The sequence below is a fragment of the Coregonus lavaretus genome (assembly GCF_964263955.1).
Source record: "Coregonus lavaretus genome assembly, chromosome: 26".
NCBI classification, from domain to species: Eukaryota; Metazoa; Chordata; class Actinopteri; order Salmoniformes; family Salmonidae; genus Coregonus; species Coregonus lavaretus.
In genome coordinates, this window is record NC_140013.1 from 11076917 (window position 1) to 11095427 (window position 18511).

Here is an 18511-nt window from a genome sequence, read left to right on the forward strand (position 1 = left end):
GCTGCCGTGCCACTGTGTACAGAACATAATCTCACACACTTAAGCATGATTTAAGACGTATAACCTTTACCTTGAGAGCGGCTGTGACCGTAACTGGGCTCGCTGGATAGTATCACTTATTCCAAGTCTCTCTCTCTCTCTCTCTCTCTCTCTCTCTCTCTCTCTCTCTCTCTCTCTCTCTCTCTCTCTCTCTCTCTCTCTCTCTCTCTCTCTCTCTCTCTCTCTCTCTCTCTCTCTCTCTCTCTCTCTCTCTCTCTCTCTCTCTCTCTCTCTCTCTCTCTCTCTCTCTCTCTCTCTCTCTCTCTCTCTCTCTCTCTCTCTCTCTCATACTCTCTCTCATACTCTCTCTCATACTCTCTCTCATACTCTCTCTGTCTCTGCACATTGTCTGTCTGGTGGAGGCCTGGGGCCTGGGCCAGCCATTGGGTCTGCTGCACATTAAACGGACATCACTGCCACCCAGGCTGCAGCCTGTACACAAGCTGCCTCGACAGAGAGAGAGCGATAGAGAGCATGGAGCAGAGGAGTGAGAGGACAGAGACAAGCAGAGAAACGGAGAAGGAGAAAGGAGGGTAGGGTTCAAGAGCAGCTGCAGGAGAGATTTCACCACCATGTTGTAGGATTTTACATGGAATCAGAGCTGAGTAAAATGGAAAAAGTTGCAATTTTCGTAGAAAATAGATGGTAGCATTGATCACCATTAAGACATTGCACTGGGATGAAAGACGTAGCCTACCTGCAACATTTACATGGACAGAAGCTAAGATCTACACAAAAGCATGAGGACACATCTCATCAACTTCAGTTCAGGGCTGATACAGTCTAACAGCTGTGTGACCAGTGAGGATGAAGTAGGCCTAACATGTAAGCAGACAGAGACAGCAAACACACGCTAACCCACCTGTTGAACTCATAGAATGTCCTCAATGTTGCAGAACAGAGTGCTGACTTCATCCGGCTTGAGTGGCAGGTCCCCACAGTCAATGATACAACCCAAGTAGTCCTGGGGGGGGAGCGAGAGAGAGCGATTCTGTGAATGTGATTCTGTAAATGCATGTCAGTATGTTTATTGACAAAATAACCTAAATTCAATCTTCATCATAATCTCATCATTCATACTTCATGCTCATTTGTTTCTGACTTCATAACACAAAATGCCTAAGCATAGTTGCTCAAATGGACAAAAAGTCCTCTTCGTCCCTCCCCAGCGTAGTCCCTTTAGTTCATCCATCCAGATGATTTTCTGATAGCTGTTTTACGGTCATTTGTAATTGAATTATCATGAAGGCTTCCTTCGTGAGAAAAAAACGTATACTTGAGCCCTACACCAATCCTTATTGTAAACACACTGAGAACCAAAAGAAACCAAACCTAGCAATTAATTCAGTGGTAAAGGCCTCACTGTTACAATATTTTTATTTTCCTTTCATGCTCCTCTCTCTGACCTGGGAAATAAAGCCATGCTCTAGTCTCATGAGAAAAATGATATGTCCCCCCCTAAAAACACAGACTAACATCCCCAAGTACCACCCCCCTCAGGTCACATTGCTCCGCGAAGCCTGGAGAGAGCACTCCGAGCTGGGCTAAGGGGCTTAGGAAAGAAGGGGGCTTCAAAATGTGTCTGGCCAATCCACAGGCCCAGAGCACAATACTCTCCAAATCTACCACCTCCAATGTAGTGTTCAGTAATTAGGCTAAAAGTCCTTATCTAGGCTAGCTGTCAGAGCCCTCCAAGGCCCAATAGTCCCATAATCAGCAGGCTTTTTAAGTGGTCAACAAGCCCATCTGACAAGCCCATCTCTCTCCAGATGCCAACCCAATGGAGAAACCCACAAAGGATCCTATCCAGGGTTGTTGTTCATTCTGTTGGTCTGAGTTTAACAGAGAGATCTGAGTAACCATGAGGGCGGCTGCGGCCCACCCAGAGACCCAGTTACCATTCTGGCCAGCGAGAACGAGCCAACAACAGAAAAATAAAGAGGCGCTAAAATAAGATGAAGCCAACTTGACTGCAAAAATAAACAGCAGTAAATAAATAAACAGACAAAGTATGCGTGAGAGAACAGGGGGTGGGAGGGGGTGAGAGGTGGGGATGGCAGGAGTTATGACCGGGAAGGGGCTTCAATGTCCCCAACCCTGACGGAGCAGAGTGGAGCGCTCCTAGGGTACATTCCTGGAGGGTAAAATGTTGAGTTTTTTCTTCTTTGTCTCCAGTTGTGTTTGTTTCCAGAGCCACGGGGGTTCTGGAAAAGCAAACAAGCCAAAGTGGGGCAAAATTAGGCGCCACATTCATCACCTTTTATAGGCAAGGGTACACTGACACTGTATTACTGTCGACTTACAGGCGTTCATGGGTGAACAAGAATTCCCCCTCGCACACACACTTCACACACATGCACGCACCTACACACAGACAGACACACATACGCACGCACGCAGGCACACACACACAGATAGGCCTACATACATACACACACACACACACACACACACACACACACACACACACACTCCTTTGGGAGGGCAAGGAGGGACCCATAGCAAGATGAGGAGAGAGAGAGACAGACGGATGAGTGAGAATTGACAGAAGAAGTGAGGAGAAGACAGGAAGAATGAGGAAGAGACTTTGAGGGGGAAACTGAGAAATAAGAGGGTTAAACGCAAGAGAGCACAAGAACAGAAAGGTAGAAGAAATTATGAAAGAGATAAAAGTTTCACTATGAAAGGAAAGGTGAAAAAGGAAGAAAGGCAGTTAGAAGGAAAGCAAGAGAGAGAAAGAGAGGCTGGAGCAGCCGGCAGGTTTTGGTCTCTTTGTCTGAGAAACTAGGTCAGAGTTTGGAGAAAGGAGTTTGTCCCTCTGTGCTGCCTGCGAGGGCCCCTCCATCCTCCCCTCTGCATGTACCCCAAACTGGGGGTTACAGCCAAGGAGAGGCAAAAAACGCTCCATTCCCCAAACCCCCACCCCCAATTTCCTGTCCTATTTGGCAGGAGTACAGCGAGAATGAAAGGGGGGCTTCGCTCTCCCCATTTCTCCCCGGCTCTCCCCATTTACTCTCCCCGTTTCTCCCCGGCTCTCCCCATTTACTCTCCCCCTTTCTCCTCCTGTGTCTTCCAACATACTGTATACTGCACATTCAAGACCTATATAAGCAATATGGGAGCTCACACATGCACACACACGAGAAGGCAAGCTAATAAACTGTTCACACACACACTGACTCCAATCATCATACTTGGTTCTTATTACCAGCAAACTTTGACATCATCCCTGGATCAAAACCAGATTTCCATAACTGGTAAAGGCTGAGCCTAATGAACGCTCGAGCCGATAGGCATCACATGTGCAAACTCACACAGTCAGCACTCTGGGTCAGCCAACACCGAACTCCATTCCATCACGGCTGTTTTATTCCAGATCGATAAAACACCTGTGCTCTTGCCCAAATCCCTGCCCCGCAAAAAAAATGTATGGACATTTGATCTGGAAGGCATCCCTGCACAGGCCAGCTCAGTCAAATGCCTGCTCTTTTTACTGGCTCTTATAGGCTGAACTTCAAAAGAACTGTCAAGCAAAAGGAACAAGGGTTACATTTCAGACATTCTCGAACCTCTACCCACACACCTATCATCACATGTCCTGAAGAAACATTCTCTCTCTCTCTCTCTCTCTCTCTCTCTCTCTCTCTCTTCTCTCTCTCTCTCTCTCTCTCTCTCTCTCTCTCTCTCTCTCTCTCTCTCTCTCTCTCTCTCTCTCTCTCTCTCTCTCTCTCTCTCTCTCTCTCTCTCTCTCTCTCTCTCTCTCTCTCTCTCTCTCTCTCTCTCTCTCTCTCTCTCTCTCTCTCTCTCTCTCTCTCTCTCTCTCTCTCTCTCTCTCTCTCTCTCTCTCTCTCTCTCTCTCTCTCTCTCTCTCTCTCTCTCTCTCTCTCTCTCTCTCTCTCTCTCTCTCTCTCTCTCTCTCTCTCTCTCTCTCTCTCTCTCTACCATGCACGCAGAGACGCACATTTAACCCTCCGCTCTCAGCACCGTTCTCCCAGAGCGCTGATTGTACCACCCGCTGATCGCCACTTGCTAATGGCCGGCATTGGCAACATTACCCCTCTCTCTCCACATCAAAGCAGAGGCAGAACCCCTTAAGCAGATCACTCCCTCCCTCCAGCACAGCCTGCATGAAACTGTCTTGCACCTCAACCTAACCCTACTGTAGGTCCATCAGGCTGGCTTTCACAATCAACAAAAAGAAAATACAACCAAAAGGTTGTTTATAGATGTTCAAGTAGCTATCAACAAACTGTTCAACTAACTATCCATTAACCTATACACTAGCCATGCCCCTAACCTTAACCATTACTGTACCATAACCCTTATAGGCTCTGCATGGTCAAGCCGACGTCTGAAGTGGCCGTACAGCAGTTACTGCGATGCAGCCTCCGCAGACGTCAGGGCTTTCATACTTCTTGTGCTTAGCGGAGCAGAGCTGTTGTGAAGGAAGTTGTCAAGGAAGTGATTTTGTGTTTATACAGGATGTCCCGCCCTCACCTACCGTCAACCAATCATGTGACTGCGGAGCTATACAGAGTTCTCTGCATTGTTACAATGTTTGAGAGGCACACGGCGATGCGGTACGGAGCTTGATTTTGCCTCTGCATGCCTCTGGAAGTTCTGCAATTGCGTCGCACCCTCCATACGGAGCCTCCGACCACATTTTCAGATGAAGCGTAAATTGGCTTTTACCGTAACCCTATATCTACACTTAAACCTAAACCTAAACCAGGAAAAGAGATGCAAATAACTTTATCAAGGGAGCACTGGCCAAAAAAAGAATGAGGCATTAAAGTTATGTTACTTCCTCTATTCTTTTAAGACTGTCTTTTCTCTGTTTTCCTCCTCAGTCCCGTAGAGAGACTCCTGATTCCTGACCTACCTTAAAGGTCACAGCTAAATCCTCCAGCTCCATCCGCTTCCAAGGGCAATATGATAAACGTGTTGACGGCCGTCCACTCAGAGGGCCCCTGACTCAACAACCACACTCTGTTCCTTCTCAAACTAATTCTCCATCTGTGTGTGTGCGTGCATGTATATGTGCGAGCATGTGTGTTGTATCAGTGTGTGTAAGTGTGTATGTGTGTGCGTATGCGAGCGTTAGTCCGTGTGTGTGATCAGTCACAGACTCCTCATTGTCACAAGCCAGCTGACCCTGTCGGATAGGAGTGTGAAACATCCTTTTGAAGTAATGACTTGGATTTACTGCTGCTTTCATCCTGTGCCATACCCTCGTTTCGCCCGTCTCGCGTTCTACCTGGGCCACTGATGGATGGAGCCACAGAGGCACACGGGGAGGCCAGAAAGGGCTCCAAGATGGCCACCGAACGAGGAGGGGATGAAAGCATTGTTCACATTTTATTTATAGGAAGCTGGTGGGAGAGTCGAGGAGTTCCTCTGTAGAAAGGGGTTGAAAAACTGCTGACACAACCTACAGTATCCATGCGTTCCAGTTTTACTATAGATGTGGTAATTCAAATTCAGAAATAATCAACTCAATATGTATACTGTAAACTGTATACATGCCAATATGTAAACCATATGATGATCATGTTAAAGCCTATTCTTTCCATGTCAACATGGTACCAAGTACCAGGAATGGGGAGGTAATGGCTGTAGCTAGATTTACTGGCCAGGTATAGCTGCCCTCAGCCCACTACCAGCAGCAGGTCATAGCACAGAGAGGAGACACACTGACTGTACTGAGGACAGGAGGAGAGGAGAGGGGAGGGGAAGGGAGAGGAGGGCTTCTTTCTTACCTCTACGATGCTCTTGAGGTCCCTCACATACGCCTGCTCCGTCTCCACTATCTCCAACGCCACCCTCTCCAAGCGAGACAGCTTGGGCGGGGACGCGGGGGTGGCAGGGTTTACCCCCGCTGGGAGCTGGGAGAGGGGTGTGAGGTCCAGGCTGATGTCGGAGCCATTGCGCTGCGGCGAGGAGGGGAAGGCAGGCACGGCCCCGTAAGGCAGCGAGGAGGAGGAGGAGGAAGAGTGTCCGTCTTGCAGGGAGGCGGAGGAGGCAGAGGAGCTGAGGCTGGCCGTACGGTCGCTGTCCGAGCACACCGTGTTGACCGAGGTGCAGCTCCCGCGGCAGGCGCGCTCCGACGAGGCCATCCTACCCACAATGCTGCTCAGGGAGGACACAGAGGAGGGGCGCTTGGCAGCTGGGTGAGGGAAGAAGGGAGAAGATGGAGAAAAGGAGGAGAGGAAAGGAGGAGAGAAAGGAGGAGAGGAAAGGAGAGGAAAGGAGGAGAGGAAAGGAGGAGAGAAAAAGAGGAGAGGAAAGGAGGAGAGAAAAGGAGGAGAGGAAAGGAGGAGAGGAAAGGAGGAGAGGAAAGGAGGAGACAGTCAATGTCATGTCAACATAAATCAACACAAACTATTCCAACCAACCATCGGTGAAGGCAGGCCTGTTTTAACCCTACAGGCTTTTCTTGGATCACTTTCACACTTCGCTTAGGCGTATTAAATTAAATCAGTTCACATTACCAAGTTGGGCTGCCAGCAGCAGTTGGGAAATAGGTGCCAGAACACTTTGCCTTCTCCTCTTGGCGAACAATAAGACAAAAGACTTACAGTACTACAATACTAATGTGCAGGTTGGTTTCTGCCATGAAAGCCAGAGCAGGCTGACTGAACAGCTTACTTTGTGTACCTCTGAACATAACCACAAAGCTGCCATGCAGGAAACAAGGGGTGTCAAAAAAGGTGTAATTACAAGATTTTTTTTTTTCACAGTTAGGTTGCTACAATCTCGCTGTCAATCTTCTTGTTTTGGCAACCTCCTGCACTTTTGTGCAAAAACACACAAAGCCAATTCAGGGCTGACAGGAAACAGAGAGCCCAATTTCCTCCCCCCAGCTTGATCTGCCGGTCGGTGGGACCATCTCAGCATTGTCAGGCAAGGCCAATTGAACACAGGGAACAGAACACTAGACAGAGAAGGGTTCTGTCTGAAATCAAATAATTTGAGAGAAAATAGACTAGTTGTCATGGTAAATGAGCATGAAATAAGCCCAGGCTATGAAAAAAAGACTCACTGTGTTGAGAGTAAAATATAGAACTGGTGGTGCTACAATGGCTGCCCACTTCAGAAAGGGAGGGCCAACCGAGAGGAACAATCCATCACTTCCTGTAGCATAATTGTTCAGTTCAGAAGACTGGTACATGCCTCGCTCGCTCACTAACCCTTACACGAAGACAACGAAAACAACAACTCCTTATTTAGCTATCTAATCCTCAACAGAACCCAGGGCCACTGCTTTCTTGTTAAAATGTTACCCATATTCCACCAAGTAATCATGAATCACTATGAACTGCAATGAACCACGATTATGCGACTGTGTGTCTGTGACCGTGGTGTGTGTAACCCCATCTATCAGAAGCTTCATTTAACCATTAGCTGTTAGCAGACATTCACTATGGTTTCCTTGCTCGAGGGCATTCACACAAGATTCTAAAGCATTTTGGCCGAATTAATTGTCTGATTTTGATTTAAGCAAACTCATGAGCTGCTTGAAGGGCAGTGTTTATCTACGTTGGCCTGATTCCAAGAAAAGCAGTAGAATGACTCCAGTCTTATATGGACGGAAAATGACTTGGCTTCAGTAGAGAAAAAAAGAGAAAGACAGCAAAATATGCCCTCAGCTAACATAGATGTGAATGCTTGACTGGTGGTAATCTCCATTAAGTAAGATGCAGGGTGAGACTCATTGTGCATGTGTGCACAAAAAAATCGTATCACATCAGGAAACAAAAAGCTCAATTATGATAAGCTATCTTATTAAAGTTAATTGTATTATAATCAGGGATTCAATTACTGTTTTTTAAATTTATTTTTACAAATGGGTTCAAATGAGGTCAAATAGCCCTTATTCTATAAACACATTGGCTATTTACCTTAAGACACTTGACTGTGAAAGGGCAGATGCATCGTTACCAATAATTATATTGAAAAATGTATTAATCAGTATAATTGCTCCAAACTCATATTATACTTTCTAATTGCAGACATTTTATACAATCAATCTTAGTGGTTTTCCATGGAGAGTCTCCAAAGGTTTAAGTTTCCACCTCATTGCTGCCCAATTGGTAATTACCTTATTTGAGGTTAACACAGACTATAAACTTGCAGTATGTGTTTATGGATAGAGTTTCCATGGTCATAAGTCAAATCACTGCATTCTGCAGTGCTATATTTATTGCTCTAGTCAAAGCTGATACCTGACCCATCGTCTTTATCATCAGCCTGGAGCCTGGGCGGTAGCTGTTGTTTTCCAACACTCCCATTCAGAAAAACTAACACTCTTAGAAAAAAAGGTGCTATCTACAACCTAAAAGGGTTCTGTGGCTATCCCTATACGAGAACCCTTTGAAGAACCTTTTTGGTTCCAGGTAGAACTCTTTTTGGTTCCAGGTAGTTCTACCTGGAACCAAAAAGAGTTCTACCTGGAACCAAAAAGTGTTCTCCTATGGGGACAGCTGAAGAACCCTTTTGGAACCCTTTTCTCTAAGAGTGTAGCCAAGCTGGGCTACTAGCATGGCTGAGTAGGATTTTGTTGATTCAACTAATCATTTTTTATACAGTAATGTTACTGTAATCAAATATTTTTGGGGAAAACTGGCAATTCAGTCATAAGAGTAGAATGGATTCAACTCAAGAGACCCATGTGGGCTCAAGTGGAACACTCAGAAAGATTTTTCTACACTGACGTATCACAAAAGCTGCTCCATGGTAGGTATATACAATTGCAGTATTTTCCCTGGCGTCAAAATATATAAGACAGCCCACCAAAACACAGACATGTGGGCTGAGATGAGATCAGAGAAAAGGTCTGAGAGAGAGAGACCAAAGGTCTGGAGTGGATACATGCCACACTCTGAACAATACTGCCACAATCAGGGTTAAACATGTTAACATATAGTACTAACACAGGATATATGGCCAAAGCCATATCTGAGGTGACAATTCCTGTGCACACTAACCTACCTAATAGCCATAGTAGTAATTACAGTGGTTTATTAGTTGCAGTTGCCATTTCCCTAGTATTTGCTAAGACATTATGTTGCAGCAATGGGCAACTTTCTGGTACAGTATATAAGAATTAAACACAGTATTGTTAACTACCTGCTTTTCAAACTGGTACACGGTGGTGCTTGTTGTAATCCCATAAAAACAATAATTAGTTATTACGTCAGAATTGTGTAATTACAATTGACCATGTAACCAGAAAGTCAAATCAGGTAAATATCACAGTAAAATAAAACATAACCACACTGGTCAGAGCAGGCCTTGAACAGTCTACTATTTCCATTTATCTAGTAATGGTCCAATGAGGGCTAAGGACAGCCCCACTAACTCAACCACCAGTGCTAACAGTCTCCTGCAGTGCCAAACAGGGACATGCCTTCATCTACTGACAGTTATAATCCATTAGAGACCTACTCCAGCAAACAGCAACAGTCACCTACCTGCTAAACAGTGAGCTCAGCCTCTCCCCTGGCCTCCAGAATGCATGAGGACAGCCTGTTTAAACTACCGGATCCAAAGCTGCTGCTACTGCCACACTTGAGTTGGGCTCCCAGACAGTCCCATACAGGCATAGTTCTCAGACCACTGACCAGCCAGCTCCACACCCCACACTGAACCGTCTAGCCTGGACCCACCACCCGCCCGCCGTTCAACCAAACGCAATTACGTCAACAACACTCCAACTCAACTAGCAGTTAGAACAATTGATTGGTTTTTTTTCCCGACAGCACACCTCCATCTCACCTCATTCATCTGGCAATGGCCTGTCTAGAGCACTTTGTGAGTCTGACTCTGTACAGACTACAGAGACAGGAACTGTCAGTGTTAGCAAGAGACATGCAGAGTGAGAGAGCGAGAGCGAGAGTAAGAGAGGGAGGGAAATAAATAAAGAGAGAGGGAGAGAGAGAGGGCGAAAGAGAGAGAGTATTTTGTTGTTGTCAGTTTTCCTGTTTTAGTACATGTCAGGGTGCAATCCACTGATGAAGCGAGGGCAGAAAGGAGGCGAGAGCTTGGCAGAGTTGCTATTTTCTGCTCTTTCTGAAACAGAAAAAAAGCTCTGAACCATGCAGAGAAAACCACAAGGACATGCTGGCCTTTCATGTTGCATTCACCTTATTTGGTGTTTTAGTATACTGATTATTTGGTGGAGTTTCAAGTCAGATGTGTGTGTGTCAAAGACGGGCTTTGAGAACGAGAAAGTAAACAGATGACAGTTTAGGGGGAAGATTGTCCTCTGCTCACCGACATAACAGTACAGCCTGTGTGTGTAAAATGAGGCCTGCACCTGACAACCCACCAGAGGATGTGGTTGGGACCAAAAACACACTGTTTTTAGCTGAGAGCATGCTTGACTTCAGTGCAGTTGCTAGGGGCGACAGGGGGAAAGTGCAAATGAGCTCAGTGAAAGCACTTGAGCTAAATACACATGAGGGACAGGCAGTCAGTGAAAGTTAATGCTTTAGACTGGACAAATTAGTTAGGAGAATGTAAAAGTAACCTGAAAGAAAACATCATATAAGGAGACCCCTTGAAGTGAGTGAAACTATAGTGGACCCCTTAATGACTAAAAGGCTTTCCTGGTAAAAATAAAAAACACGAATACATGAAAAGACCTACAGTTGAAGTCGGAAGTTTACATACACCTTAGCCAAATACATTTAAACTCAGTTTTTCACAATTCCTGACATTTAATCCTTGTAAAGATTCCCTGTCTTAGGTCAGTTAGGATCCCCACTTCATTTTAAGAATGTGAAATGTCAGAATAATAGTAGAGAAAATGATTTATTTCAGCTTTTATTTATTTCATCACATTCCCAGTGAGTCAGAAGTTTATATACACTCAATTAGTATTTGGTAGCATTGCCTTTAAATTGTTTAACTTGGGTCAAACGTTTCGGGTAGCCTTCCACAAGCTTTCCACAATAAGTTGGGTGAATTTTGGCCCATTCCTCCTGACAAAGCTGGAGTAACTGAGTCAGGTTTGTAGGCCTCCTTGCTTGCACACACTTTTTCAGTTCTACCTACACATTTTCTATAGGATTGAGGTCAGGGCTTTGTGATGGCCACTCCAATACCTTGACTTTGTTGTCCTTAAGCCATTTTGCCACAACTTTGGAAGTATGCTTGGGGTCATTGTCCATTTGGAAGACTCATTTGCGACCAAGCTTTAACTTCCTGACTGATGTCTTGAGATGTTGCTTCAATATATCCACATAATTTTCCTTCCTCATGATGCCATCTATTTTGTGAAGTGCACCAGTCCCTCCTGCAGCAAAGCACACCCACAGCATGATGCTGCCACGCCCGTGCTTCACGGTTGGGATGGTGTTCTTCGGCTTGCAAGTAACCCCCTTTTTCCTCCAAACATAACGATGGTCATTATGGCCAAACAGTTCTATTTTTGTTTCATCAGACCAGAGGACATTTCTCCAAAAAGTACGATCTTTGTCCCCATGTGCAGATGCAAACCGTAGTCTGGCTTTTTTATGGCGGTTTTGGAGCAGTGGCTTCTTCCTTGCTGAGCGGCCTTTCAGGTTATGTCGATATAGGACTGGATATAGATACTTTTGTACCCGTTTCCTCCAGCATCTTCACAAGGTCCTTTGGTGTTGTTATGGGATTGAGTACATTAATCTCTAGGAGACAGAACGCATCTCCTTCCTGAGCGGTATGATGGCTGCGTGGTCCCATGGTGTTTATACTTGCGTACTATTGTTTGTACAGATGAACGTGGTACCTTCAGGCATTTGGAAATTGCTCCCAAGGATGAACCAGACTTGTGGAGGTCTACAATTTATTTTCTGAGGTCTTGGCTGATTTCTTTTGATTTTCCCATGATGTCAAGCAAAGAGGCACTGAGTTTGAAGGTAGGCCTTGAAATTTATCCACAGGTACACCTCCAATTGACTCAAATTATGTCAATTAGCCTATCAGAAGCTTCTAAAGTCATGACATAATTTTCTGGAATTTTCCAAGCTGTTTAAAGGCACAGTCAACTTAGTGTATGTAAACTTCTGACCAACTGGAATTGTGATACAGTGAATTATTGTCACGCCCTGACTCTGGGGACTCGTATTTGTTGAGTCAGGGTGTGTATTTTCTATGTGGTGATTGTCTATGTTGTATATTCTAGTATTTGTATTTCTATGTTGGCCGGTGTGGTTCCCAATCAGAGGCAGCTGTCGCTAGTTGTCTCTGATTGGGGACCATACTTAGGCAGCCTATTGGCACTAGTGGGTTGTGGGATCTTGTTCCGTTGTGAGGTATGTTGTTTGTGTACCTTGGACTTCACGTTTCGTTTCTTGTTTTGTCGTTGTGTTTATAAGTCAAATAAACATGTATACATATCACGCTGCGCCTTGGTCCGTCCCGTTCATGAACGAACGTGACAATTATAAGTGAAATAATCGTCTGTAAACAATTGTTGGAAAAATTACTTGTGTCATGCACAAAGTAGATGTCCTAACTGACATGCCAAAACTATAGTTTGTTAACACGAAATGTGTGGAGTGGTTGAAAAACAAGTTTTAATGACTCCAACCGAAGTGTATGTAAACATCCGACTTCAACTGTATAAAAGCAGTTCAATATACTTTGCATTATGTAAAACAGTATTTTCTATGTTGGAATAAATGACCCTGCAATGCAATACAATAAATCCCATAAATTTGATCTTGTGACCCTTCACAATGCTGAGCCAAAGCTAGGCCACTCAAAGGTTTTCCAACTTCCCTATGTTTACAGAGGACTTTCCAATGAGAAGTGAACACCCTTAAACAATCCACATTGTCTGTGCATTTGCTCAACATTTTCAGTCATGATCGACTCCGTTAATATTGTTGGGTTAAACTGGGGGGTGGGAAAGGGACAAATTAAGGCCTAAATATAGTCACGTTCAGTTGCCTCCCATAGTCTCACCACTTCCCTCTTGTCAATTTGACAATTTGGACGTTGTCATTTCTATGCTAACTGGACACCCTTATCTTGGGCGTGCTCTGTAGACTATTTTTCATGTATAATCTGCAGAGAGAGATTTCTTCTCTTTTTACACCTAAACATTGTTCAACATTATACTTTGCGAGCAGCCACAAAACATACAGTAAACAGAACATGCACTCTAATTCTATACCCTTAACAAGAACTCCAATGTTACAACAAAAATCTACCTTGGTGGCTCTTCATAATGCTAGCTCATTACTGAGTTCTTTCAGTCGCTCTCATTAAATTTCAGCCATTAGCTTTGAAAGTGGTGCTCACGAGCCAAAACGGGTCCCCGTTTTGTGTGTACAACGTCATCCAATTGTGTACTACGTCATCCATTTCATGTGATATGTTACAAATTTTGCAAGTCGTATGATATCATACGAATTTTGCACTTCCTGTGATATGTTACGAATCCAATTTGTGCAATATGTTACAAATGTATTGTGCTTAAGATCCCGGAGTGCATCTTTAACTATACTGTAGCTACGGTGTGAAACTGCTAAGGTAACAATAACCAAACAAGATAAACACATTTAAAATATGAATTTACAGTAGATACATACATTTTTTGCATACATTGACATTGAGTTTTTATAAAACATCTAAAGTTGAAAAGAATACTCTGACGTTACACAACACTAACAGCACAGGTATGACAGTATCAGTGTTGACCTCTGACCTTGGTTGCTGGGCTTTCTCTGGCTGCTTCGGCCCGCCCCCTCAGGCATGGTGTGATGATGTCACAGGAAGTGGAAACCTGCAAATGACAATCAACCGAAACATCACAACGCTGAAATAAAATGAGCAAAATACAGTTGTGATTGTGCGACATAGGACATGCTGTAGGACAGACAGCACTGCGATGAAAGTATGATTAGTTCTGCAAAGAAACATATTTTTCTATCCATTGCCCACAAGACAGTGTGTACCTAAGTAGATCTGAACTGGACCCCCATTTACAGTGTACTCTCATTTTGATGGGAATATAACAAGGGCTCTGCAATGTGAACTAGCAGAGAATTAGGGCATGACTTCACACAGTTTCTATCTTTAAACAGATTTTAGGAATGTGTTCTTTCACCATTCACCGCTTTCAGGTGGCTGTTTTAAACCACTTTTACACCACACGCAGTGGATGTTCCATGGATATATTCTCTCTACTGGTTGGGTGCCACTGCTGAGGCCTCTTAAACAAAGATACAGAACAAATACCAGAGTTGCAAGAGCTTAAAAATTCAAAAAGGCCTTTCTCAGGCTACGATTCCAGTCCAGTGAAGCCCACTCCCTTTGGTTTAGACAGAGCGAAGCCAAAAGCAAACTTTATCAGCGCTGAAGTGCCTTCCGCTCCTTTCACTCCAAGACAAAAGGATAGGACAACTTGGAGCCAAAGCAATTAAAGGGTTGAAACACGAGAAATGCTGTTTGGGAAATAAGAGGGGAGGAGGGCGCACACAGCCATACGTAATAATTACTTTCTCTTTCTCCACACACAGACAAAATGAGAAAACAGAACATATGTAATGTTTGGCTGTGAGACAAGAATGTGCTCTTCTCTGGTTCTATAGCAGTGTGTTGAGCATGTGCTGTGGAGGCAGGGGACCAGGGCTGTGGCGCTGGCAGACAGGAAGTCTTTAGGAGCAACGTTCAAGTTTTAATATCATGTACACAAGTACAGTGAAATGCCTTTCTTGCAAGCTCTAAACCCAATAATAGATAATAATAAAACAAAAACACGAGAAATAAGAAATACGAAGAACATGAGAAAGTAAAAAAGTATGATACAGGGTCAGTTCCAATACCATATTTACAATGTGCAGGGAGACTGGAGTGATAGAGGTAGATACAGTGCATTCAGAAAGTATTCAGACCCCTTGACTTTTTCCAAATGTTGTTACGTTATTGCCTTATTCTAAAATTGATTAAATTGTATTTTTCCCTCATCAATCTACACACATATACCCCATAATGCAACAAAATAGGAAAAATGCCAAGAGGGATGAATACTTTTGCAAGGCACTGTATTTGCAAGACAAAAAAACATATGGGGGATTGGAAGTGATGTAGAAAATTACATTGATGGAAGTTTCAATCTATCGGCAATATTAAAGCTGATCTACCCCCTAAAAAATAAAAATATAAAAGAATTAATTAAAATAAACAATTAACTCATTAGTATCTGGGGCACCACGAGAGCGGTTCTTTAAAGAGTTACCATCTCCCGAATTAAACTCTAAAAGGTCTTTACCTATCACATCTATAAACAGTCAACTTATTAATTTTTAATAATAATAATAATAATAATATGCCATTTAGCAGACGCTTTTATCCAAAGCGACTTACAAGTCATGCGTGCATACATTTTTGTGTATGGGTGGTCCCGGGGATTGAACCCACTACCCTGGCGTTACAAGCGCCGTGCTCTACCAGCTGAGCTACAGATAATATATTTCCCTTTATTAATTTACAACCCCACCACCCCTTTTCTAATTGGAGCAAACTAGAGAACAACAACGCTTAGGCCTCTACTTCACTCTTATACAGTTGAAGTCGGAAGTACACTTAGGTTGGAGTCATTAAAACTTGTTTTTCAACCACTCCACAAATTTCTTGTTAACAAACTATAGTTTTGGCATGTCGGTTGGCACTAAGTTGACTGTGCCTTTAAACAGCTTGGAAAATTCCAGAAAATGATGTCATGGCTTTAGAAGCTTCTGATATAATAATTGACATCATTTGAGTCAATTGGAGGTGTACAGGTGGATGTATTTAAAGGCCTACCTTCAAACTCAGTGCCTCTTTGTTTGACATCATGGGAAAATCAAAAGAAATCAGCCAAGACCTCAGAAAATAAATGGTAGACCTCCACAAGTCTGGTTCATCCTTGGGAGCAATTTCCAAATGCCTGAAGGTACCACTTTCATCTGTACAAACAATAGTACGCAAAAGTATAAACACCATGGGACTACACAATTGTCATAATGCTCAGGAAGGAGACGTGTTCTGTCTCCTAGAGATGAATGTACTTTTGTGCGAAAAGTGCAAATCAATCCCAGAACAACAGCAAAGGACCTTGTGAAGATGCTGGAGGAAACAGGTACAAAAGTATCCACAGTATATCCACAGTAAAACAAGTTCTATATCGACATAACCTGAAAGGCTGCTCAGCAAGGAAGAAGCCACTGCTCCAAAACCGCCATAAGAAAACCAGACTACGGTTTGGAACTGCACATGGGGACAAAGATCGTACTTTTTGGAGAAATGTCCTCTGGTCTGATGAAAAATAAATAGAACTGTTTGGCCGTAATGACCATTGTTATGTTTGGAGGAAAAAGGGGTTGCTTGCAAGCCGAAGAACACCATCCCAACCGTGAAGCACAGGGGTGTGTCACGATCGTCGTCAAAAGGAGTAGACCAATACGCAGCGTGTTGAGCGAACATGATTGACTTTATTATATTAAAGTGCAAAACCCAAAACAAATAGACGATTCGTAAAGTCCTCAGTAACAATGACCGTAAAGGAACAAAAACCCACAAACATAAGGTGAACACAGACAGTTTAAATATGGCTCCCAATCAGAGATAACGAGCCGACAGCTGACACTCGTTACCTCCGATTGGGAGTCACTGACCAAACACGGAAAACAAAACCAATACCAAACACAACAAATGAACACACCCTATACCCAACACAACCAAATGAATACACCCTGGCTCAAACAACACAGTCCCGGAGCCAGAGCGTGACAGTACCCCCCCCTAAAGGCGCGGACTCCGACCGCGCCTACACCCCAAAATAGGGGAGGGCTGGGTGGGTGTTGCTCCTCGGAGGCGGCTCCGGCTCCGGGCTTGACCACCACCCCACTTCACTCCCCCCGTAGTGCCCCCGGTCCGATCTGACCCAGCTTGCTGGATCAGGACCTCCGACGCGCACCCTTGTCTTGGTGCGAGTAGCAGGAACGGGCTGGACCAGGCTGGCGACTCGCACCCCTGGTTTGGTGCGAGTGGCAGGAACAGGCCGGGCTGGGCTGGCGACGCACACCTTAGCCTTAGTACGTGGAGCAGGAACAGGCCGGGCTGGGCTGGCGACCCACACCGTAGGCTTCGTACGTGGAGCAGGAACAGGCCGGGCTGGGCTGGCGACGCACACCGTAGGCTTCGTACGTGGAGCAGGAACAGGCCGGGCTGGGCTGGCGACGCACACCGTAGGCTTCGTACGTGGAGCAGGAACAGGCCGGTCTGGGCTGGCGACGCACACCGTAGGCTTCGTACGTGGAGCAGGAACAGGCCGGGCTGGGCTGGCGACGCGCACCGTAGGTTTGGTGCGAGTGGCAGGAACAGGCCGGGTCGGGCTGGCGACGCGCACCGTACACTTGGTGCGGGTGGCAGGAACTGGGACAGGCCTCACCGGACTGTGGAGACGGATAGGAGACCTGGAGCGAAGAGCGGCCACCACCCGTCCTGGCTTGATGCCTACCCTCACACACTCTGCGTGAGGCATCCGCACAGGACGTACAGGGCTGTGAACCCGTACCGACATGACAGCACGCGATACGGGAGCAGGATATCCGGGACCGCGGAGAGGCACTGGAGACCTCGAGCGTAGATCCGGCACACTCCGTCCTGGCTGCATCCCCCCCTTCGCACGACACGTGCGGGGTGCTTGCACAGGACGTACAGGACTGTGCCGGACCACTCGTGGCACAGTACGCTGCTCCGCATACCGCGGAACCTGCCCCGTCTCATGCTGCCATGCCTGAGTACGGGAAGTTGGTTCCGCTCTACCTCCAGGCCTCGCCAACCTGCCTTCTGCCTCCCAACACCCGGTGACCACCTCTCCAAAACGTCCTGTAGCAGCCGCCTGCCGCCCAGCCGCCCAAGCCATGTGCCCCCCCCCAAAAAATGTTTTGGGGTTGCCTCTCTTCCATCCGACGATGGCCCTGCTGACGCCGTTGCTCCTCTCCTGCCAGGTTCTCCCCCTTCATCGCCCTCCGGTACCGGACGGCCTCCTCCTGCGTAATATGTCCCCAGCCGAGGAGGACATCCACCAGCGTTCTCTCCTGCGGGTGTTCCTGTATACGCTGCTTGGTCCTTTTGTGGTGGGTTTTTCTGTCACGATCGTCGTCAAAAGGAGTAGACCAATACGCAGCGTGTTGAGCGAACATGATTGACTTTATTATATTAAAGTGCAAAACCCAAAACAAATAGACGATTCGTAAAGTCCTCAGTAACAATGACCGTAAAGGAACAAAAACCCACAAACATAAGGTGAACACAGACAGTTTAAATATGGCTCCCAATCAGAGATAACGAGCCGACAGCTGACACTCGTTACCTCCGATTGGGAGTCACTGACCAAACACGGAAAACAAAACCAATACCAAACACAACAAATGAACACACCCTATACCCAACACAACCAAATGAATACACCCTGGCTCAAACAACACAGTCCCGG

General features: G+C 45.4%; 1 protein-coding gene across 1 annotated transcript in view; it reads right to left on the bottom strand.

Moving 5' to 3' along the window:
* Positions 1 to 910: 910 nt before the first annotated feature.
* Positions 911 to 18511, bottom strand: part of LOC311101512 (uncharacterized protein) — a gene marked incomplete at its 3' end in the record, with an annotated part of 31582 nt that continues 13981 nt past the window's right edge. Inside the window, exons 2-4 of the mRNA XM_084142658.1 lie at positions 13736 to 13813; positions 5799 to 6205; positions 911 to 1003 (exon numbers count right to left, since the gene is read on the bottom strand). Of these exons, the coding sequence (XP_083998784.1) occupies positions 911 to 1003; positions 5799 to 6205; positions 13736 to 13784 (549 nt within the window). The 5' untranslated portion in view covers positions 13785 to 13813. The remainder of the gene's footprint in view (positions 1004 to 5798; positions 6206 to 13735; positions 13814 to 18511) is intronic.